This window comes from Apium graveolens, chromosome 8 (genome assembly GCF_009905375.1).
Source record: "Apium graveolens cultivar Ventura chromosome 8, ASM990537v1, whole genome shotgun sequence".
In the NCBI taxonomy this organism is placed as follows: Eukaryota; Viridiplantae; Streptophyta; class Magnoliopsida; order Apiales; family Apiaceae; genus Apium; species Apium graveolens.
Window position 1 is genome coordinate 3,614,945 of NC_133654.1, and position 24,350 is coordinate 3,639,294.

The following is a 24,350-nucleotide window of genomic DNA, read 5'->3' on the forward strand; positions in this document are numbered from 1 at the left end:
TTAGCAAGACTGCATAAAGTTTATGGACAATATTTTGATAAGGTTCGGGATACCACGAGTCCTAGTATCAGAAAATGGGCCCCAATTCATTGGATCAGAGTTCGAGTCCTACCTCCAAGTGCGCGGGATCAAGCACAAAAAATCATCAGTGGCATATCCCCAAGGAAATGGCCAAGTAGAAGTAACCAACAGAATCCTGCTCCGAGGTATCGAGAAAAGACTAAAAGAAAGCAAAAGCAAGTGGCCAGAAGAACTACCAAGCGTACTTTGGTCCTACAGGACAAGCCCAAGGACAAGCACCAGAGAAACTCCATTCAAACTAGCTTATGGAACAGAAGCAATGCTGCCCATTGAAGTGGGCTCTCCTTCCCACAGAGCAATAAACTTTGAAGAAGAAGCAAATGAAGAAGGACTCAAAACAAACATGGAACTAATTGATGAGGTCTGGGACCAGGCTGTAGAAAGGATGGAGAAATACAAGGAGAAAACAAGAGAGCACTTCAGTAAAAATTCAAGAGTCAAAAACTTCCAAGTTGGAGACTTAGTTCTTCGAGACACTGAAGCATCAGATCCCACAAACACCGGAAAATTAATGCCCAAATGGGAAGGACCATACAAGATCAAAGAAGTCCTCATGCCAGGAACCTACAAGCTCCTGAACATGGACGGCTCAGAAGTACCAAACACTTGGCATGGACTAAGGCTAAGGAAATTCTACCAGTAGTGAAGCAAACAAAGCAACCAAAATACTTGTAGCCAATGTGGCAAGCAACCAATCTATTACTCCTTCTATCTTGTATGAATGATCAATGAAAAGCTTTTTCTTTAATTTGCATATTTTTCAAAAGCAACCACTAGTCCGGACAAGCTATTAGTCAGGACTAGAGCAACCAATTTTACTTAGAATTTATTTTCTAACTAAAAGCAACCACTAGTCCGGACAATTTATTAGTCAGGACTAGAGCAACCAATTTTTACTTAGAATTAATTTTCTAAATAAAAGCAACCCCTAGTCCGGACAAGCTATTAGTCAGGACTAGAGCAACCACTTTTACTTAGAATTAATTTTCTAACTAAAAGCAACCACTAGTCCGGACAAGCTATTAGTCAGGACTAGAGCAACCAATTTTACTTAAAATAAATTTTCTAACTAAAAGCAACCACTAGTCCGGACAATTTATTAGTCAGGACTAGAGCAACCAATTTTTACTTAGAATTAATTTTCTAAATAAAAGCAACCACTAGTCCGGACAAGCTATTAGTCAGGACTAGAGCAACCACTTTTACTTAGAATTAATTTTCTAACTAAAAGCAACCACTAGTCCGGACAAGTTATTAGTCCGGACTAGAGCAACCAATTTTTACTTAGAATTAATTTTCTAAATAAAAGCAACCACTAGTCCGGACAAGCTATTAGTCAGGACTAGAGCAACCACTTTTACTTAGAATTAATTTTCTAACTAGAAGGCCTCCACTAGTCCGGACAAGAAGATTAGTCAGGACTAGAGCAATAAATTTTACTTGGAAAAATATTCTAAGGTAAAAAACAAACTACAAAAATAAAGCAAATCAATAGCAAACATTAAAAGTTACCAGACTCAAACGAGTCCGGAGCAAAGTACATATTACAAACACCAAATTTATCAAGTCTCAAATCAGTAGCAAAGTTACAAATCAAAGAATTCAAGAATCCGGAGCACTGGAAGGAAGGAAGCTGGGGCAGGGACCGTCGAATGGCTCCGGTTCCCCCAAACCGAGCTCAATATCTTCCTTGGCCTTGATAAACTCAGAGACGAAGCTATCCCAATCGGCCTCCGGATTAGTCTTGATGTGTCATTCAGCAACCAGCCAGCAGCGAGCTATCTCCAGAGCACCAACATTGGCAAGGGCCCTATCGTACTCCTCAGATCTTTTAAATTCATCTATAACCTCAGCCTCCAGATGAACAGCAGACATTTTCCTCCGGAGCTCAGCCAATTCAGATTTTAAGTTAGAAACCTCCTTCTCAGCATTATCAGCCTGGATAGTCACTTCATTCAGATGCTTATTCAACCCGGACAAAAAATTATCCTTCACGATGATTTGGTCCCGGAGCCGGGTAATCTCAGCATCCTTATCAGCAACAGCAGTCCGGAGACCTTTAAGCTCATTGTACGCAAGAGAGGCGGATCCGGCCATATACCCACCAAGCTGCAAAAAACAGAAAAACTTTGAAAAAAACCCTAACGCAAAACAGCACAAGAAACAAAAACAGAAAGAAGAAATACCTGACCCCAGATCCGGGAACACTCCTTCATAGTCGTATCGAATCCGGACTCATTCATCCTCCTCCACTCAGTTTGAGTAGGAATCCCGGCCATGAAGCGAGCGACTTTTTCCTCCAGCCCTAGACCACTTTCATCCCGACTCTCTCCTCCAACATTCTTCCCCTTGCCAGCCCCGGACCCGGAACCAGCTTCAAAGTTTTCGGCCCGGGGAGGCTTACTCCCAAGGGTACAGAGCCTCTTCCTCTTCTTCACAGATTCTCCACCTGAAGCCTCGCCTATAGGACCAAGGTCCTCCAGGTTAGCAAACTCATCCCCAAACTCAACTTCAACATCCATCTCCGGACCAGCAGGATCCGCAGCAACTTCAGGTTCCGGATTTGGAACCGCATTGCTCTGGGATCCCTCCTCCGCCGAGGCATTAGAACCGGACCCAACAGCAGCATTATTCTTGGGCAACTTGAAGGCCTTGCCCAGACCTTTCAAAGCATCACTGTATGCGGAGGAAGGCATGTCCGGATTGTAGTGTGGCAAACCTGCAAGGAACAAAGAAAAAACACAACTCAAAAACAGCAAACAAAAGAAAATGGAAGCAGATAAAAAACATATGAAAGGTCCGGACAGGAAGCAAGACTACTTACAGCCTAGCCTATGCAAAGTTCTGTGATTCATAAAAGTATCTCGGGTCATTTGGAAACCCAGACATTCACAAAATGCAAAAATTAACCGGAGAGCATCACCCCGGAGCACATCCCTACGGAAACGAGTCCGGACTCCTTCCGAAGCCATATGGGGGAGATAATATAAGTCCAAACCCCGGAGCATGATCAACTCCCCATTCCAATACTTCAGCGAAGATTGCTGAATAACGGGCCTGTAAGAACCACCGTAGCCGCACTCCGGAGCCCGAAACCGAAGTTCGTACAAAGGAAACTGGCTGGACCGGACCAAGTGAAAGATGTGATGCCATAGCTTGAACGTGGGCTGAACTTTAAATTGATTGCAAGTAGCAATGAACCAAGTCATCCACTTTATCTCATTAGGCGTTATCTGCATTGGAGAAATCTTGTATACGTACTTGCACAAATGTTTTAGAAACAGATGCCAGTGTGGATTCCATCCAGACCGGAGATGCTCAAGCCAAAATGGAACGAAGCCATCAGCCGGCCTGTGATGAGCCCTCTCATCCGGAGTCGGCCACCTCCACTCAATCCGGCGATCCAACTGAAAAGCAGCTCAGACTGCAGAATCCTGAGCTTCAAACTCTAACACAGCATATTCATCCTTTAGCTCATAGTGCAACTTAGCCACTATGCTATTCGCAAACTTCCTATCAAACGCTTCCCTGTCGTAGGGCCCCGGACCAGCGTTTTACTGCCTAGCATAGCCGGACCTAATGCTCCTATAATAAAAGCTATCCTCAATCTCCTCACTCTTGGTCACGAAATATCCGAGATTCTAAATCCAGAGCCCCTCCGGACTACATGGTACCTTCCTGGAAGAGATCTTAGCAACCGAAAGCTTCGTTATGGCCTTGAAGTCTGAAGTAGAAGCTTTCTTCCCCATCTCAACTCGTTCAGAATCACAAGAAGACTCAAAATCCGAACTAGACGGCCCCAGATAGCAAGTTATATAGGCCTTGGCAAGAGCTTTAGTCCGGACCATAAACCTAAAACAAGCGATAAAGGTTAGTCTAAAATCCTACAGGTTATTTATCTTGAAAGCTACATGGTCCGGACTACCCTATGATTCATTTTTATTACAAGTTGAAAGCAACAGTCCGGAGACCCAATCAAAAATATAGCACTAAACAGGTGCTCCGGACTGCAAAAACCCTGAAGCTAAACAGCCAAACCTAGCCTATTATTCCGAACTCAGACGACACAGTAACACAAAGACAACAACCAATTACAAACTCCAAAACCTAGCCTATTAGTCCAGACTAGGTATCAAAGTCCGGACCCTAACATAAAACCTAAATTCCAGAAACACTATCAAAACAGAATCAAACACCAAAATATAGACAAAAATACACATATATACACATACATACAAGAACATCCAACAAAAACCGAACACAATAGCACAAAGAAAGAATTCAATTGAGCAGCAAACTCAAAGAATGGAACAAAAAGCAGAAAAGCAGGGGAAGAAGCTTACAAAGTAGAGATTACGGAGAAGTTGAGGACGGCCAAGAAAACAGCAAGAGAACCTGGAGCTTCTCTGAGAACCACCGCCGGAAAAAGAAATGGAGAAGAAAAGGGAAGCAAGAGCAAGAGAAAAGATAAAGAAGATAAAAAACAAGAAAGAGGGGAGGGACTGCCTTTTATAGGGGTGGTAAAAAACCTAATCGACACGCCACGTGGCACAATCCCAACCACTCATCCCTCGCAGTATTTAATGCTTATCATAATTACGGCACGTCTCTCCACATCTATAACAGCTGTAATAATTCAAATAATTGGGGGGAAACTCCCCAAAACCGTTTCGACCTCCAAGTCCGGACTCCTTCGCTCATATCAATCCGGACTGGGGGCAATAAAAGCTCAACTCCTAACAAGGACATCCACCTTAGTCCTGATTCACCGAACTCAGCGCAATCCGGACTGGGGGCCGAGAAAAGCTCAACTCCTGCTAAGGACAACCACCTTAGTCCTGATTCGCCGAACTCAGAGCAATCCGGACTGGGGGCAAGAAAAGCTCAACTCCTGCTAAGGACAACCACCTTAGTCCTGATTCTCCGAACTCAGCGCAATCCGGACTGGGGGGCAAGAAAAGCTCAACTCCCGCTAAGAACAACCACCCTAGTCCTAATTCGCTGAATTCTGCACATTCCGGACCGGGGGGCAAGAAAAGCTCAACTCCTGCTAAAGACAACCATCTTAGTCCTGATTCAAAGAACTCAACGCAATACGGACTGGGGGGCAAGAAAAGCTCAACTCCTGCTAAGGACAACCACCTTAGTCCTGATTCACCGAACTCAGCGCAATCCGGACTGGGGGCAAGAAAAGCTCAACTCCTGCTAAGGACAACCACCTTAGTCCTGATTCGCCGAACTCAGCGCAATCCGGACTGGGGGCAAGAAAAGCTCAACTCCTGCTAAGGACAACCACCTTAGTCCTGATTCGCCGAACTCACCGCAATCCGGACTGGGAGTAAGAAAAGCTCAACTCCTGCTAAGGACAACCACCTTAGTCCTGATTCGCCGAACTCAGCGCAATCCAGACTGGGGACAAGAAAAGCTCAACTCCTGCTAAGGACAACCACCTTAGTCCTGATTCGCCGAACTCAGCGCAATCCGGACTGGGGGGCAAGAAAAGCTTAACTCCTGCTAAAGACAACCACCCTAATCCTGATTCGCTAAACTCAGCACACTCCGGACTGGGGGGGGCAAGAAAAGCTCAACTCCTGCTAAAGATAACTACCTCAATCCTGATTCGCTGAACTCATCGAACTCCGGACTGGGGGCAAGAAAAGCTCAAGTTCTTTCAACAAAACAATCAAAAGCTCATGTTCTACAAACATACCCAAATTCACTCCCCCATCCAGAAAATCTGCATAAGGGAGTGGGGGGCACATGATAGTACATATAGCTCCTGAGAGGGCTACTCCTAGGCCTTCAACTCCATACAGCTCCTGGGAGGACTACTCCTAAACTCCTAAACTCCTGACTCCATATAGCTCTTGGGAGGACCACTCCTAGGCCTTCAACTCCATACAGCTCCTGGGAGGACTACTCCTAAGCTCCTAACTCCACGCAGCTCCTAGAAGCAGTAGTCCCGAACACTACCGCTCCTAACCGGCGCAGTCCCGCAAGCCTAACCTTGGTAAATCCCAGCACTTGAGACGTTGGCCCAGGCACGTGATGGAGACAACTATCACACATCAATCATGGGAATAATCAGGGCACGTGTCAGAGGATCCCCAGAACATTCCTCGGCCAATCCCGCACTGACACGTGTAAAGCATCCACTCCAGTCAGGTGTCCTCCGCTCCCAGAACCGACGGCTATGATCTAAAGGTACTAACCCCAAAACCCTACCCTTGTCATATAAATAGCCCAAGAAGGTGAGGTTTTGGGGTTAATCACTCTCTCACACTCATATAAACACACAGCCACCTTGCATTCATATTCATCTTCATCTTCCCAAAAAGCTAGTTCTTACTCTCACGCCGGAGGCGCCGCGGGACTCCAACCCCCCTTCCGGTGTTGTTTTGTAGGAACCCAACCACAGTTACACCTCTACAGCGGAGAAGGATCCAGGACGCCGTCGAAGGAGCAGCCCCGCCACCAGGAGTTATCAGTAAGGACATCAGGTAGTGTGATGAGAGAGAAAGAAAAAATGTAATTTAGTGAGAAAAACTATAAAGTTGGGTAAAATGGTGGGACCAATCAATATTTTAATGTATTTACCAATATCGGAATGACAATATACAAGAAAATGTGGAGCCCTGAGATAGAGGTAGCATTACTAATATCAGAATGACAATATACAAGAAAATGTGGAGTCGTACAATTTATTCTGTAGATACTTACGAAAATGTATCGAAAATGATAAAACTCATCTCAGATTGCAGCTACATGCAAGATCCAAAGCCAAGTACACAAGCATACAATATTGTCCTCCCAATGACTCTTAAAGCACACTTAAAAATCACATTACAAGTACAAGCTTCTGGCAAAGAAATGACCAGCTTTATTACTAAAAATTCTGTTTATTCAGGTAGAAAAGCACCCATTTCAGTCTCATGTGACTCCGTCCTGTTCAAATTTAACCGGATATTGTATGGCCTCCGTCAACACAAATAATCTGACCGGTAATGTATGAAGCTGCAGGTAAGCAGAGAAATGCTACTAATGCTGAAACTTCAGTTTCTTCTCCGGCCCTGCGAAACGGAGTCCGAGAAAGTATAGCCTTAAAATTCTCCCGGAATTCTGGACTCTCATCCTACAATATTTATGAAGAAAAGAAATGGCGGTAAAGATTGTTATTAACAAATGATAAATATTTTTCGATGTTCCTAAATCAATTGCCGCTTTAGTTTTTACTCATTTGCGTGTCTAAAATCAAAATGATAATTATTTAAGAACGGAGAGAACATGTGGTAAATGGGCGGTAAAGCAGTCCGCAAGTAGATTAATCCTTACTTCAAGACTTTCGAACATTTCAGTTCTAATAAATATTTTTCGAGGCTCTTAAATCAATTGCCGCTTTAGTTTTTACTCATCTGCGTGTCTAAAATCAAAACGACAATTATTTAAGAACGGAGGGATTATGTAGATTAATCCTTACTTCAAGACTTTCGATCATTTCAGTTCTAATAATCCAGGGCGCAACACAATTAACACGAATATTATCCTTCGCCCACTCGCATGCCAAATTCTTGGTCAGTTGGTTGATTGCTCCTGCAATTTCTCATACACATTAGTTTTCGACTAGGAAGCAAGGACACAGTGCAAAAGTGCGAGTGCGTAGTGCGGGAATACGGAATTGGATAAATATAATATGGAATACGGGTGCGGAGGGCACGGGAAAAATAATACCTTTTGACGATGAGTAGAGAGAAATTAGAGGCAAAGCTAAAACTCCAGCAATAGACGAAATGAACACAATGTTTCCGGTGCCTGAGGACATTAGCAACGGCTGTGAAAGTTGACACAGATGATAAGGCGCTTCGAAATTAATACTCATTATGGTGGAAACATCTTCTGCTGTGAAATCTTGAGTCTCCTTGCTGATAGCTACTGCAGCATTATTGACCTTTAACAAAAAATTTAACTTGTCATGTAAAGTTGTTGAAATAATCCACCTGAAGCAATTTTCAAGAACGTTTCACGACATTTTACCAGTATATTGAGCTTTCCGTTGAAAGCAGAAGCCACAGAGTTCATTAGTTTCTCACGTTCAGATCGCGATTTTAAGTCACAAACTGATCCGGCAACTTGAAAACCTTTGAGTTTCCATTCCTCTAAGCATTTATCAATGTCTTTCTGGCTGCGAGAACATGTATAGATTGATGCTCCGAACCCTGCTAGCTCCTCTACTATTGCATGCCTATTCTTTAAAATTATACAGTTCATGTTAGTCCTCCTCTCCAAGTTCACCAGACTACAGAAAATTAAAAAAATAAAAAAAATAAAAATAGTTCAGAGTATCTGACCCTATGCCACGAGTTCCACCGGTGACGAGGGCAGTTGCTCCGTCGAGAGACCACCGTTTATCACCACCGCTACCTGCAACTGTCTTGGCCATTGTTGTTTTGCTTGAACATGAATGAAATTGGATGCAACAATGGCATGCCTTTTATAATATGTTGCAGATGACTTATGATTGTGACGCGAGTACAAATGTTGTAAAAACTAAAATGTGTTAAATGATTAATGGCTTGTTCTAGGTTCTAAAATATTTTATATCTTAAAATCTCAGGAGTACGTGATATCTGTCTTGAATTAGTTTTTGATTTCTTTTTCAATATTGTGTTACACAACATTTGACATATTTTAATTCACCGGTGTATGCACGTGCTTTCTCATATTATTAATAATAAAAAATATTCTTTAGATTGTTCAAGTTTTTTATATTGATAACGGATATCAGCACATATTTAAACATACTATAAAAATAATTCCTAAATGTTTTTTATAATATTTTCTTCTAAATAAAAATAAAATATCTAAATTTTTAAACAAATTTTTTTTTAAAAGAATTTATAAAACTATATTTTATACGGCCTTGATAAATACAAATATTTAGTCAAATATTTGATGCACCAAATATTTGTCCTATATGTATTTAGTCAAATATTTTTACTTAAAAAAACACATGTAACATTTTGAAAATAAGAAATCATGATTACGTTTTCAAGACTTTGACTAAATTAGGAAATGACATGAAGTGCATGATTTCAAATGCAATATATACACGTAAGTGCACTTAAAAAAATTCGAAAAATTTAATATGTTTCCGAGAAATTCATATCCGTATTCGACAAAAACGAATATTATTTATATTTGAAATAAAAAGGATACTATCCGTATTCGAAATCGGAATATTCGAATCTGAAATCGAATACATATATAATTATTTAAATTATATAATTATAATATTACATTTAATTTAAAATTTATTCTATTATTTTAAGTGTGTGTATATGCATCAAATAATATATTTATATAAACTTTATATGATTGTACACATACTTTATGTATATATATATAAATATTTTGTTTGATTTTAATCGTAATAAATGTTCTAAAATCATCGTCAATACAGTAATGCCATCAAAAAAATTCAAAAAATCACATATTCGTCCGAAAAATCTGCATTCATATCCGAGAAAAAATGGATATTATCCGTATCCGAAATAAAGCAGATATTATCCGTATTCGAATCCGATGATTACGTATGCGGATATAGATATATGCATATCCATGTCCGAATTATCCATTTGACAACGCTACGTAAAAGAATCTCCAAATATCTACTCTGAATATAATACTACTTCTGTCCCCCTAATTTCTTTATATTTTTTTCACAGGCTTGCTTGACAAGTATTTTAAGGCAATTGTAAATTATATTTCTGTAATTCATTTTTAAAATTTTCTTTTTTTTATATATAAATTTGAACATTATATTTTTATTTTGAAGAAAAAAGTTTAAAAAAAATTATGCAATTACATTTAATAAGAGCATTAAAGTGGGTGTCGAGCCCCCGTCCCCCAATGTAAAGAATTGATGGGGACAGAGGGAGTATATAATATTAGCTCATAGTGAATTAATGTTTGTTATTCTCCAAACAATGCTCTTTATATGAACTTTTAATTAATTTTTTATTATTAATTGGAAGTTGAATTCATAGAGGACAAAAAATAGGGGGAAAAGAAAGAGATTCTTTTCATGAATATATAATATAATATTGTTTAAGAGTGGGAAAGAAGCTCTTAAAAGTGAGAAGAGAGAAGAGACTCTTAATTCTCTTGGAACAAAAAAATTCATCTCTCTCCTCAAATTACAAGTTAAGATCCAAGTTAATAGGCTATTGGAGATGCTCTAATGATTCAAACAAGATATCGACCATTTCTACACAAGCTTCCGGATTTATTATCTACGTAAATTATATACTATTCTAAAAAGTAATATTTTAAAATCAGTTAACTTTAACGCGTAAATTGATAAATATGTGAAAGTCAGAAATTAACTGTTTTGAATTTAAACAATTACTCAACCAAGTACCTGAATACTGAAAATGAGTATTCGAAAAATTGATTAATTATTCAAATATTGTAAACAAAATCGAGTAAAATCAATTCGAGAATTTTATAATCCTCTTAAAATTTATAGACCTTTATTATCGTGTGAAATAATATGTGTTATATTTATTTTTCGTGTAACTTGGTAAATATGTCTCATTTTGCTAGGAGTTGGGAACGTTTTTCTGTTTGTCGGGTTATTGATGGACCCATTTGATGTATTTTTTTAAAAAATAGCATAATAGCCTATGCGAGGCACCGGTCATTATCTAGTAATGATTCGGTATACAGAGCGTGTATTTTTTGAATTCTCAGTTTGTGCAGGTTTTGCACTATAAGAAAATAGTCAATAGATATCATCTCATATACATCACTGTTAAAAATAACGAATGTCAAAAATATTTTTAATATCGGTACATTTGGAAACGATGTTAAAAGGGGTTTAATATATCAGTTGTAAACAAAACTGATGTCTAAACTGCTTTAAAAAACTAAAAAAAGAAACCAAAAGCCCCCCGCGATAAAAATATTCCCCCCTTAAAATTTCTTTATTCCCATTCCCGATATTTTCCCAGTTCTCCTCTATCTCTCTCCCCAAATATCTGTTATCATCTTTTGTTTGCCCAATGTCAACTCTCTCAATACACAAGCACGCCCACATGTTTTTTTATGATATTACATCGTTTTCTTTATTAATAATCTAAATTTTTTTACATCGGACAATAACTCATGTCTTGATACGTATACCACATATTTTCTATTTACAGAAGCGTTGCTATATATGACAATTGATATTGTTTCTTATTATTCACATCGGTTACTAAATGATGTCATAATATTTCTAATACAACTGTTATTTATCTAAAAACGGTGTATTATAGTGTGTTTCACATCGGTCTAAAACCGATATGAAAAATAAGATTTTTTTACAACACCCACGAAAACATCGGGTTTAAATATTTTAGGCATCAGTTTCGAGTCGTTGTCTATTGACCTTTTTCTTGTAGTATTGTTAAAAAATAAAATGTATATTTTCTAATAATTTAAATAAAGTATATGAAATATTTTTGTGAAAACATCTTATTCTCGATCATTGTCTAGCATGATGAATAATGGTGTATCATGCAATGTTCACAAATTCATTTTTTAGGTGTTAAATCAGAACCGAAACCCTTAAATCGGTTCAATTTTAAATTTTTCGGTTTCGGTTTCGAATCGGTTTTAATCGAATCGGTTTTGTCTAGTTTTTCCTGGTTTCAGTTCAGTTATGATTTTAATTCAATTTTTTGCTCAACCCTATCACATAGATAACAAGTGACATGCGGGGACAACGCAAAAATAACATGGAACACAAAGCGGACTCGCTTGAATTAAAGAAGCCTCAAGCCAGCAACTGAAGGTCACGCGCATGATTTGTCCCCTAACTATATTAAAAGTTTTGGTTATATAAAGATAAGTCTGTTGCAGTTCTGCTCCTAATTTATTTTTCAAGCAAATTACACATTAATTATTAAGCGATGCATGCATATATTTTATATTTTAAATATTTTTTATGCAAAAATAATAATTATTACTTGAAAATATTAATTCGTTTGAGTATTATAATATTGTGCTTGTAAAATTAGTGTGAAATCCTAATGTAGGGTGACCATATATTTTCAAAAATATCTTTCGAGATATTTATTTTGAAGAATTATGAATTATTTAAAAGATCGTACGAGATGCATCTATCTAAAAAATAAATTGTGCATGCGAGATGCTTAATTTGAAGAAAATATTTAATAAAAGAATATTAATTTAGAAGAAATAAATATCGCGACATTAATAAAATGCCATATTTATTCTTGCGTTTGGATTGCGTTTAAAATATTTTTCATGTAACGTCGCAATTATACGTATATATTAAAAATATGTCAAATTTGTGAGCTGAAATTATCAAGTAGGGTAGCTTGAACAAACTATAAGCCCCGCGATGCTACACACTTAAGAAAAGGAGTCAGAGACACTCTTGGATAAAGACCTTGCTCTCTCGGGAGAGTCCGGGACAAAACTTACACTATTGAAAGGCTCTACTCCCTCAGAAGAACAAGGGTAAAAATTATATCATTCATAGGTCTTACTCTCGAAAGGGGGTCTAGGATACTTTACTTTTTTGAAGGTCCTACCAACCAAATTGGGGGCTCAGGACTGAACGAAGACACATACTTATGAGGAGTCAACGACACTTGAACAGTGTGTACGATAATTTGGACTATATTAAAAACGCCAAGTTCCTAACTTGACAAGTAAGACCGCAGTGGATTTTAAAAGGATATTACTTATACTAGCATTTTTGAAACCTTGGCAAAAATACATTCTCTATATTGATTCTCACATGATGTCATAATTTCACTCGCATACGAATTATGAGCACTGTAGTGCTCCATATGATTTAATGATCTATTAATTTCAATTTTTTCAAGCGACTCAAGAAATTTGGAAGCATGAAAATTTTTTAGTTCTCCACTCCAGCAAGTTACATTGAAGAAATGAGGGCTAGTTGTTATGCCATATTTTGGCATATCCTAATTATCTCCAAATTTCTAATTTTATTAATTTTAAATTTTGATTAATAATTATCATTTAATGCTCAAATTTTATCATTTCCCTGAAACGAGAAAATAATCAATCACAATGAATAAATAACGGAAAATATATCGAAACGCTATCTTTCAAATCAAGGAAGATATCACAACGCCAAGATTAAATCAAATAAAATCGGTAATTAGCACATTAACGAAACTTATCACTAAAGTCTCTCAGGGATAAGCCCAAATTTCATAAAACTGCGTAGGCTTGATCTAATATAAATTGGTACGCAAGCATCTTGGCAAAGGGATCCGATACATGCCTGTATAATAACAAAACTAAGTCACATTGACAACACTAAGGTAAGGATAAGTTTTGCTGGTTGGATGTTAGTTGTCTGACCTTTAGGGCTGATAGATGCGATCATGTGAGATGAGACGAAATGGATTTGAATGCTTGGTTGCCGTAGCTGGGGCTGGCGGACAAGGGCCCTTGATCAGCCATGATTTTTGCGTTGCATACCAGCCATTCTGTAGGGTAGGTTGGTAGAACCATAGAAGTACTAGGTACGATATCATCCGTTACTGCAAATACAGGCTTCCTATGATGGCTATCGACGATTGGTTTTCCTCATAACTCTATATGCCTTCCAGAAACTTAATGGAAATGTATCGTTATTGTTGGAAATATTAACTATTACAGCAACATAGAGGCAGTTATACAACATATTTAACAAACCAAGACCAAGTAAATAATTAGCGAAACAAAACATGAAGGTAAATAGCATGCATATCAGCAACTGTAATAAGAAACAAAGTTCAGAAATTATACCCGTAACCATGGCTTTAGTAGAGTTATTAAGAAACATAAAAGCTGAAGCCATCAACAGGAACAAATAAAATAGATTAACAACTGAGTCTCCAGGCCTTACTTAGAGTCTTGACTGCTCTTGAAGAGATAATTGCCCCCACCTGTCGTGTTAAGATTCTTGCAACAACTTCTCCAGGATAAAACAGCTCTGAGCTTTGAGTTCACAACACCTCCAAAGCTCAAATACGACTAGCACCTCACTCGCCGGAAAAATCACTAGCTGTGTTTGTGAGAGCGGAGAAAGTAGAGAGGAAGAAGAGAGAAAATAGAGAGTTTTTGAGATGTATTTTCGCTGTATATATACCTTCTGTTTTCTTTCTGTATTTATAGTACCGAAAATGAAAGTGTAACCGACAGACTTAAATATTGTATTCACTCAGCCGTTACGGAATATAATATTTAATTCTCAGCCATTACAGAATATATATATATATATATATTAAATTCTCAGCCCATTACAGAATATATATATTTAATTCTCAGACGTTACAGAATATATATATATATATATATATATAAATTTAATTCTCACCCATTACAGATTATATATATTAAATTCTCAGCTGTTACAAAATATATGAATATATATATATTCAAATAAGTTTAATTAAATCAGAGTTGACCAGCTCAGCCCACACAAGCCCAGTTGAGTCTAGCCTACATATCAATAAACTTATTTTTTCCAGTTAAAACTGTTAGGAATATATGTGCATTAGTTTGATGATATGTTTAACAAAACACTTAAGTAGAAATTCAGTGTCTGTAGCCTCAACGGATAAGACCACTTTGGCTATCCGTTGATGGTGTAGCTTTACTTAGAAATAAGTCTAGTGTTGTAGCATATTTCAGTCTCTGTATTTAAGATGTAATTCTTAGAAGTTGAGAGAAACTATGAGTCATGTTGACTACTAGAAGATATGCAGATAGGAAGGCCAATTGTAAATATTTCATGCCTTGTAATTTTGTATAAATGAAGTGGTATCAACGGATGACTTAAAGACCTTCAACGGATGAGAAGCTAAGCTTCAACGGATGTCTCTAAAGCTTCAACGGATAACATCCTTCAACGGATGAGTGCATCAACGGATGAAAGCTTCAACGGATGTTCTGTTGATTAACCGTTGATAAGTGGTAGTTGTACCTACAAACAGAGGCACGTGGGTGAACAGAGATAACTGAAATGTGGCAGCCTAATTTTAGGAACATCAGAAAAAGCAGCCGTTCTACTCTAGTATAAAGAGACATTAAGTCAACAAAGTACTGGAGTGAACTGGAGAAGAAACAAGTGGAGATCTTACTTTATTATTTTATATATCCTTGTCTTCACTTGTAAACTTGGTAATATATAAACCAAGTAGTAGCTAGTAATTAGATAAGAATTTTTCCAGAGCTGTTTAGAAAAATCTTGAGAGAAAAATTATCTAGTTTGTACTAGGATGCAGCTGTGATCAAATTCTTAGATCACAGAATTTCTGAAATACCATCTCTGGTGGAACAACAAATCCACCAGAAAAGTTTTTAAAGGTTTATTGTGTTCTTTACATTTGTGTTTGAATATATATCTGTCTGTATCAGCTTAAAGCAATTCACACACTTGTTCATCTTGAACACACAGTCTTTATAAACTGCTCAAAACTTGAAAAAGTTTTGAGATTTACATTCAACCCCCCTTCTGTAAATCTCATTGTTAGTTCTCTAGAAATAACAATTGGTATCAGAGCAGGCTCTTGACAAACAAAGAGTTTAAAGATCTTGGAATCTAACAAAGATGAGTAAGAAGGATATTGGAGTAAAAATCCCAGTTCTTGACAGAGATAGTTATCACCACTGGAAGGTGAAAATGCACCTTCATCTACTTTCCCAAGATGAAGGTTATGTAAACTGTATTGAGAATGGTCCTCACATTCCCCACAAAGTAGCCACAGTTGCTACGGCCACAATTGCTGTTGGTCAATCCATTCCAAAACCTAGAGCAGAATGGACAATGGAAGACACAGAAGAAGTCCACAAGGATAAGAAGGCTATGAACATTTTGTTTAATGGTCTTGACAAGGATATGTTTGATAATGTGATAAATTGCTCAACTGCCAAAGAGGTTTGGGACACAGTTCAGCTGCTGTGTGAAGGTACAGAACAAGTAAAAGAGAACAAGATGCAGCTTCTCATTCAACAGTATGAGTATTTTCATTTTGAAGAAAATGAATCTTTAAATGACACATTTAACAGATTCCAAAAGCTGTTGAATGGATTGAAGCTGTATGGTAGAGTGTACCAGGTGAAGGATTCAAATCTTAAATTCTTAAGATCCTTGCCAAAGGAATGGAAACCCATGACTGTCTCCTTAAGAAACTCTCAGGATTATAAGGACTTCACTCTTGAAAGATTATATGGAATCTTGAAGACTTATGAACTAGAGTTGGAACAGGATGAGGTATTGGAGAAGGGGAGAAAGAAAGGAAGTTCAGTTGCATTGGTAGCTGAAAATGAGAGGGAATGCAGACAAGAAACTGTGAGATCTACATCAAACTCCAAAGATGGTACAAGATATCAGGAATCAAGCAAAGGAAAAGAGCAAGTTGCTGAGAATGAAGACAACTCCAGTCAAGATGACTCTGATAGTGTTGATGAGCATCTTGCATTTATGTCCAGGAGATTTGCAAAGATGAAGTTTAAGAAAAACACTAGAGCCACTAAACCTCATAAGAACATGGTGGACAAATCAAAGTTCAAGTGTTTCAATTGTGGTATAAGTGGACACTTTGCAAGTGAGTGCAGAAAGCCAACTTCTGAAAAGAAGAAATTTGACCAAGTAGATTACAAGAAGAAATATTTTGATCTGCTCAAGCAAAAGGAAAGGGCTTTCATTACTCAAGAAAAAGATTGGGCAGCTGATGGAGAGGAAGAGAATGAAGATGTGGAGTATGTCAACTTAGCTCTCATGGCTGATTCTGAGGAAAATGAAGTTAGTTCATCAAGCAATCAGGTAACAACTCAGGTAATCACTACTGATGTAACACAACTTACTAAAGAAGAGTGCAATGATGCTTTTAATGACATGTCTACTGAATTGTATCATTTGCGTGTGTCTCTTAAATCTCTTGCTAAAGAAAATAGTAGGATTAAAGAGAACAATCTGTTTTTAAGTAATAGAAATGCTATGTTAGAAGATAAGTTGATTGACCTAGAGAAAACCAAGCTGCATTGTATATCTGTTGAGAATGAACTAGCTGAATCTATTAAGAAAGTAGAAATACTTTCTAATCAATTAAAGAGAGAGCAAGAGGTGATTAAAGCCTGGAAAACATCTAGAGATGTTAGTGCTCAAATTGCCAAGGTCCAAGGAATTGAATCATTCTGTGAAACTGCCTGGGATAAAAACAAAAAGAAACTGGAATTAATTGATGGGCTGTCAACGGATGTGGAATCAACGGATGATGAAGGTTATCCGTTGAAGGAAGAAAATGAGCATCCGTTGAAGGTTCCTCAATTAAAATAGGCAGATATTTCTAATAGTGAAAATCTAAAGAAACTCAACAAAAAGTTTGGTTCAACTTCCAAGAACTTTGTTAAAAAAGAAGCAAGCACATCCAAAGATGACAGTAAGGTGAATATAGGGCACATGACCTTAGAACAGTTAAATAATAGGCTCAAGATGGTTGAGGATAAAAAGGAAACTAAAAGAAAATCTAACAGAAATGGGAAGGTAGGTGTTAACAAACATAACAATTACACACCTGATAGGTATGCTCCTAGAAAAAGCTGTGTGCATTGTAGTAGTGTTAATCATCTATCTGCTAATTGCAAATCTATTAAGAAAACCCCCATATCTGTACCCTCTTCCATGCCTAACATGTCTGCATCATCTCTACATGCTATGCCTACTATGTCTCAACAGAATCCTTATGCACATTTTGCAAACATGCCATATTTTAACAATCCTTATCTTGCTGCATTTAGTATGCCTCAAATGCCATACAATATGCCTATGTGGAATAACATGTATGCACAGTCCATGCCTTATCATATTCCAAATGTGCTAAATGATTCTGTGACTAACCCTACACCTCAACCAACTACATCCAAGACCAAGGTTGACTCAAAGTTACCTAAGTCTAGAGATGCAGGAGGAATGAAGTCTAGGAGAAAGGCTAACAAGAATGGACCCAAGGAAACTTGGGTACCAAAATCAAATTGATTGATTTTATGGTGTGCAGGGAAATAGAAGAAATCTATGGTACTTGGACAGTGGCTGTTCAAGACACATGACAGGAGATTTCTCCCTGCTCACAGAGTTTAAGGAAAGAGCTGGCCCTAGCATAACCTTTGGAGATGACAGCAAAGGGTTTACTATGGGATATGGCTTGATTTCAACAAGGAATGTCATCATTGATGAAGTTGCATTAGTTGATGGTCTCAAACATAACTTACTGAGCATCAGTCAACTATGTGATAAAGGGAATACAGTTTCCTTCAATTCTGAAGCCTGTGTTGTCACTAGTAAGAAAGACAACAAAGTGGTTCTAACTGGAGTTAGAAAAGGAAATGTGTACTTAGCTGACTTCAACTCTGCAAATGCAGAATCTATTACTTGTCTCTTCAGCAAAGCAAGTTCAGTTGAGAGTTGGCTATGGCACAAGAAGCTATCCCATTTGAATTTCAAGACAATGAATGATCTAGCCAAAAAGGACCTAGTAAGAGGAATTCCTCTTGTTGAATTCTCAAGGGATGGTTTGTGTGATGCTTGTCAGAAAGGCAAACAAAGGAAAGCATCATTCAAAAAGAAGCTTGAAACAACAATTGATGAACCATTACAGCTGCTACATATGGATTTGTTTGGACCAGTCAATGTATTGTCAATTGCAAGAAAAAGATATTGCTTAGTGATTGTAGATGATTTCTCAAAGTTTTCATGGGTCTATTTTCTTGGATCAAAGAATGAAGCAAGTGAAATCATTATCAATCACATCAGGCAAGTCAATAATCATCCTGACCTGAAGGTTAGGAATATCAGGAGTGACAATGGAACTGAGCTCAAGAATTTATCAATGAGGCTGTTCTGTGAAGAAAATGGAATCATGCATGAGTTCTCAGCTCCAAGAACACCTCAGCAAAATGGGGTAGTTGAAAGAAAGAACAGATCTTTAATTGAGGCTGCCAGAATAATGCTTGAAGAATCAAAGTTACCAACATATTTCTGGGCTGAAGCTGTTAATTGTGCCTGTTTCACTCAAAATATCTCTTTGATCAATCAAGCTAAAGGCATGACTCCTTATCAGTTGTTCAAGAGAAGAAAACCAACTCTAAACTTTCTTCATGTCTTTGGATGTAAATGCTTTATACTAAGGAATCAATCTGACCATAAAGGGAAGTTTGATGCAAAGGCTGATGAAGGGATATTTGTTGGTTATTCAGCTGGAAAATCTTATAGGGTCTACAATCTAAGAACCAACATTGTTATGGAATCTGTGCATGTTGTGTTTGATGATAAAAAGATTGATGGACTAACAGATGAGGGACAATATGAGAGACTCAAATTTGACAACATTGAGATATATTGTGATGATAGTGAAGAGGAGACTGATGGAGATAACACTTCAAAAGGGATTCAAAACATGCCCTTGGATAATGCACAAAATACTGCATCCGTTGAAAGTCAGAATTCTGCATCCGTTGATAGAGGCAATGCAGTATCCGTTGAAAGACATGGTGTATCATCCGTTGAAGTACTAAATGAAGCATCCGTTGATCATAGTTTATCAACGGATAATCGATTTACATCATCAGTTGATAGAACTCCAAGTTCCCTGCAAAGGACCAACAACTCAGGGGGAGTTTCAACTAGTCAACACTCTGTCTCACATCATGACAATACTGAGGCCACCTCATCTAGAGCACATCTTCCACTTCAAAGGAAATGGACCAAGAATCATCCCTTTGAACTGATCATTGGTGATGCATCATCTAAAGTGCAAACAAGAAGAGCTACTCAAGATGAATGTCTGTATAGTAGTTTTCTATCTCAGGAGGAACCTAAGAAAGTGGAAGAAGGCTTATTGGATCCAGATTGGATATTAGCTATGCAGGAAGAGCTAAACCAATTTGAGAGAAACCAAGTTTGGAAGCTGGTACCCAAACCAAAGAACAAGAGTCCTATTGACACAAAATGGGTATTCAGAAACAAGATGGATGAAAATAGCATTATCATAAGGAATAAAGCCAGATTGGTTGCTAAAGGCTATTCTCAGCAAGAGGGAATAGATTTTGATGAGACATATGCTCCTGTTGCAAGACTTGAAGCCATCAGAATTTTTCTAGCCTATGCAGCTCATGCCAATTTCAAAGTCTATCAAATGGATGTCAAGAGTGCATTTCTAAATGGGAAATTAGAGGAAGAAGTCTATGTAAGTCAACCTCCAGGATTTGAAGATCCAAATTTTCCAGACTATGTATATTATCTGTTGAAAGCACTCTATGGACTGAAGCAAGCACCTAGAGCCTGGTATGAAACCTTATCAAAATTTCTTTTGGAGAATCACTTCACTAGAGGTACTGTTGATAAAGCTCTCTTCTTTAGGAATGTTAATGGCTCTAGTATACTTGTTCAAATTTATGTAGACGACATAATATTTGGTTCTAAAGATGATAAACTTTGTAAAAAGTTTGCTAAGCTAATGCAAAGTAATTATGAAATGAGCCTTATGGGAGAACTAACCTATTTTCTTGGTTTACAAATTAAACAAGTTAGTAATGGAATTTTCATTAGTCAAACTAAATATATTCATGATCTTTTAAAGAAGTTTGACTTAATGGAATGTTCATCTGCAAAAACTCCCATGGCCACTGCCACCATACTTGAATTAAATAAGACTGAAAGGTCTGTGGACATTACAAGTTATAGAGGCATGGTTGGTTCACTTTTATATTTAACTGCTAGCAGACCAGATATAATGTTTGCTACATGTCTGTGTGCTAGATTTCAAGCTGATCCTAGGGAGTCTCACTTAATAGCTATCAAAAGGATTTTCAGATATCTCAAGGGTACACCAAATTTAGGTATTTGGTATCCTAGAGAATCTGGCTTTGATCTAATTGGTTATTCAGATGCAGACTATGCAGGTTGTAAAATAGACAGGAAAAGTACAACAGGCTCCTGCCAATTCCTGGGAAACAAGCTTGTATCATGGTTTAGCAAAAAGCAAAATTCAGTCTCTACTTCTACAGCTGAGGCTGAATACATTGCTGCTCTCAAGTGTTATGGATGAGAAATCAACTCCTTGACTATGGACTTCATGTTGATAGAATTCCTATCTTTTGTGACAACACAAGTGCCATAGCCATAACAGAGAATCCTGTACAGCACTCAAGAACCAAGCACATTGATATCAAGTACCACTTCATTAGGGAGCATGTCATGAATGGTACAGTGGAACTACATTTTGTTCCAAGTGAACAACAAATTGCAGACATATTTACCAAGCCACTTGATGAATCAACATTCACAAGATTAGTAAGTGAGCTAGGTATGCTTAATTACTCTTAAAATTCATGTCCTTATTGCAATTTGAATTGAAGTCTGAAATATATTAGTTGCTAGAACAAATTTGACTTTTAACAAAGTTTATACCATCAACGGATGTTTCCTATCCGTTGAAAGTCAAAATTGCTCTATCAACGGATATTCATTATCCGTTGAAAGACAAATACATTTCTGGAATTTTTATCCGTCAACGGATAAAACTGAAGTACCTTTCAACGGATGACAATTTGCCTTATCCGTTGAAATGTCACATCAGTCGATTCAGGTGTTTCACAGCCGTTGATTCTATTTTCTTAACCGTTGATACTCATACATACATCTGTATGTATTGGTTTTAAAGGTAGTTGTTAGAATACTTACAGTTTATTCTTAAACGGCTGAAATTCACTAACATATACTTATTGATTAATCTTTTACTAATTTTTTTTTTTTTGAAAGCATATAAGCCCTTCTGATTTTTCATTTTTACTTTACGCTTTCTTAAAATTTCAAGCATTTACCATTTTCTCTCTGCAAAACCTTCAAGTTATTCTCTGCAATTTCTACTCACAACAATGGCACCAGTCGTGAAAATTATGTCTCAATCTGGGTTCATCTATGAGAAGAACAATTTCATAGCTTTGGTAGAAAAGAATGAAGCCCATTCAGACTATCACAAAATGATGGACTTCATCAAAAACTGTAAACTTAGCTATACAATGCTGGAAGCCCCAACGATTTACTGTGAAGTAGTTGAGGAGATTTGGACAACTGCTGAGTTCAACTCCATAGATATGACTATCTCCTTCACTCTCAAAGGTAAAAATCACTGTATTAACTGTGATGATTTACAAGCATGTTTTAAATTACCTGAGAACAATGCCATGACACCACACACTGATAATGATGTATCCAGCATGTTAGATTCCATAGGTTATTCTCTTAACTCTGCCAGTTTAGGGAGTATTAGAAGAAAAGGCCTTAGGAAAGAATGGAGTTTTCTTGGGGATGCCTTTATAAAGGTTTTCTCTGGGAAAATTAGTAATTTTGATTCCATAACTTCATCTCTTGTTAATATGCTCTATATGCTTGTTTCTGATAGGTATTTTAACCTTAGCAACTATGTGATGCTAGAATTGGGTACTAGATTAGGTAACAAAGCTAATAGACCTAATAACATCTATTATGCTAGATTCTTTATGTTATTGGCTAACCATGTTGCTGAAGGTTTGGTCATAATCAATGAGAATAATAAACTCAAGTGCTGGGCACAAGAGAAAAGAGTTCTTGCAGATTTATTGAGAATGGATCTCAACAGCAGTGTGCCATTGGTATATTTACCAATCATGAATGCACCTCAGGTAGGTGAGGTAATTGCTTCTACAACTCCTACTTCTTCCAACCCCTCTATTTCTTTATCTTCTAGTGTGGCCATGAAATCTGTGACAATGCCCCAACAGATTTCTACCAAGGTCACCAAAACTAAACTTTCAAAATCAAAGACAAAGAAAACCACCTCTGTTGTTTCTCAAAAGACAACAGTTGTAACACCAACCATTAACCCTGAGGGGAGTGAACAGGGTGTGAGTGGTGAGGGGAGGGGTGAACATCAAAGAAACCCCCAGGATAAGGAAGGAGAGTTAAGTGCTTCCCAAGCTAGCCAAGCCACAGTTTCTCAAAAAGCTGTGGTGGTTGAAAAGGTATCTAGCAAATCCCTAGTTGCTTCCTCCCAAAAGGATGTTACTATTGAAAATAGTTCCCAACCAGGAACACAGAACAAACGAGGGAGGGACACTGAAGCCAAACACTCACCAACAAAAGCTTTTATTAGAAGAAAGAAGGCTAGAACCCAATCTTCTACACAGGGTGCACACACTGCACAGATACATCCATCTGTATCTATGCCTTCTCAAACTCAGTTTGATGTGGCTCCAATAAATGTGGAGTCACAGCCCCATTCTCTCACAATAATCACACATCAATCACCAAACACTTCATCACCATCTCTGGATGTGGATATGTTATTCCCATCAATTCCTGATTCTCCCTCTTTACAACTCAGGGAGGAGCCCCACTCAAATACAGGTGATCATCATCTCTTAGATGATTTGTTGGATCACCCGCAAATTCTTTCAGATATAATTGAAGGATCTGTGTCACCACATCTCAAATCAATCTACACAGATTCAACAGTTATATCACTTTTAATTTCAACTTCTTGTCCTTCTTCAACGGATATCACTCATCCGTTGACAAGTGGTTGCTCTTCAACGGATAAGCTTAACAGCAGTTATCCGTTGATAACATCAGTTTCACCTTCAACGGATATTCCACATCCGTTGATAGTCTCTCCACACATAACTGAATCAATTCCAAGTGTAGAAGACATGAATACTGTGCAATCACTCTTAGGATTGAGGGAAGGGAGTGAAAATTTGAGTGAGAGGCTGGGTTGCTCCCAGGCAAAAGGAGAGATTGAGAGCTCAAAAATGCATGCTATTTCTTCCAGCATGGCAAAAGTAAGTGAGAGGAGTACCACCTTAGTAGGTGAAGGTGAGGGAGTGAGTTGTGTGAGCCAGGGGGAGCCCCTGATGCAAGAAAATAGAGAAAAAGAGAGAAAGGCAGGTACAGTAGATATAAGGGTGGAACCAGCCATTGCTAGTGAGTCAATGATTGTGGATGATGCTGAAAAGGAAAGACAATTTCAGCAACATTACAAAGCTGTAATTGATAACATTTCCTTGGATGCTGACACTTTTACTCATCCTGTGTCAGCCTATCAAATGTTGGCTGCTCAGGGCAATGAGAAGGCAGAAAAGACACTACATCTAGTACACACAACAGAATCTCTTCAAAGGGATAAAGCTGCTATTAACAAGAT

General features: G+C 37.7%; 1 protein-coding gene across 2 annotated transcripts in view; it reads right to left on the minus strand.

Moving 5' to 3' along the window:
- Positions 1 to 6,806: 6,806 nt before the first annotated feature.
- LOC141678622 (tropinone reductase homolog) overlaps positions 6,807 to 24,350 on the minus strand; it is a 32,063-nt gene continuing 14,519 nt past the window's right edge. The window contains exons 1-5 of one of the 2 annotated variants that reach the window (XM_074484967.1): positions 8,427 to 8,524; positions 8,113 to 8,320; positions 7,810 to 8,026; positions 7,559 to 7,671; positions 6,807 to 7,213 (exon numbers count right to left, since the gene is read on the minus strand). In XM_074484967.1, coding sequence (XP_074341068.1) covers positions 7,037 to 7,213; positions 7,559 to 7,671; positions 7,810 to 8,026; positions 8,113 to 8,320; positions 8,427 to 8,518 — 807 coding nt within the window. In that variant the 5' untranslated portion in view covers positions 8,519 to 8,524 and the 3' untranslated portion in view covers positions 6,807 to 7,036. Of the gene's footprint in view, positions 7,214 to 7,558; positions 7,672 to 7,809; positions 8,027 to 8,112; positions 8,321 to 8,426; positions 8,525 to 24,350 lie in introns of those variants that run through there. The other variant, XM_074484966.1, reaches the window with a different exon arrangement.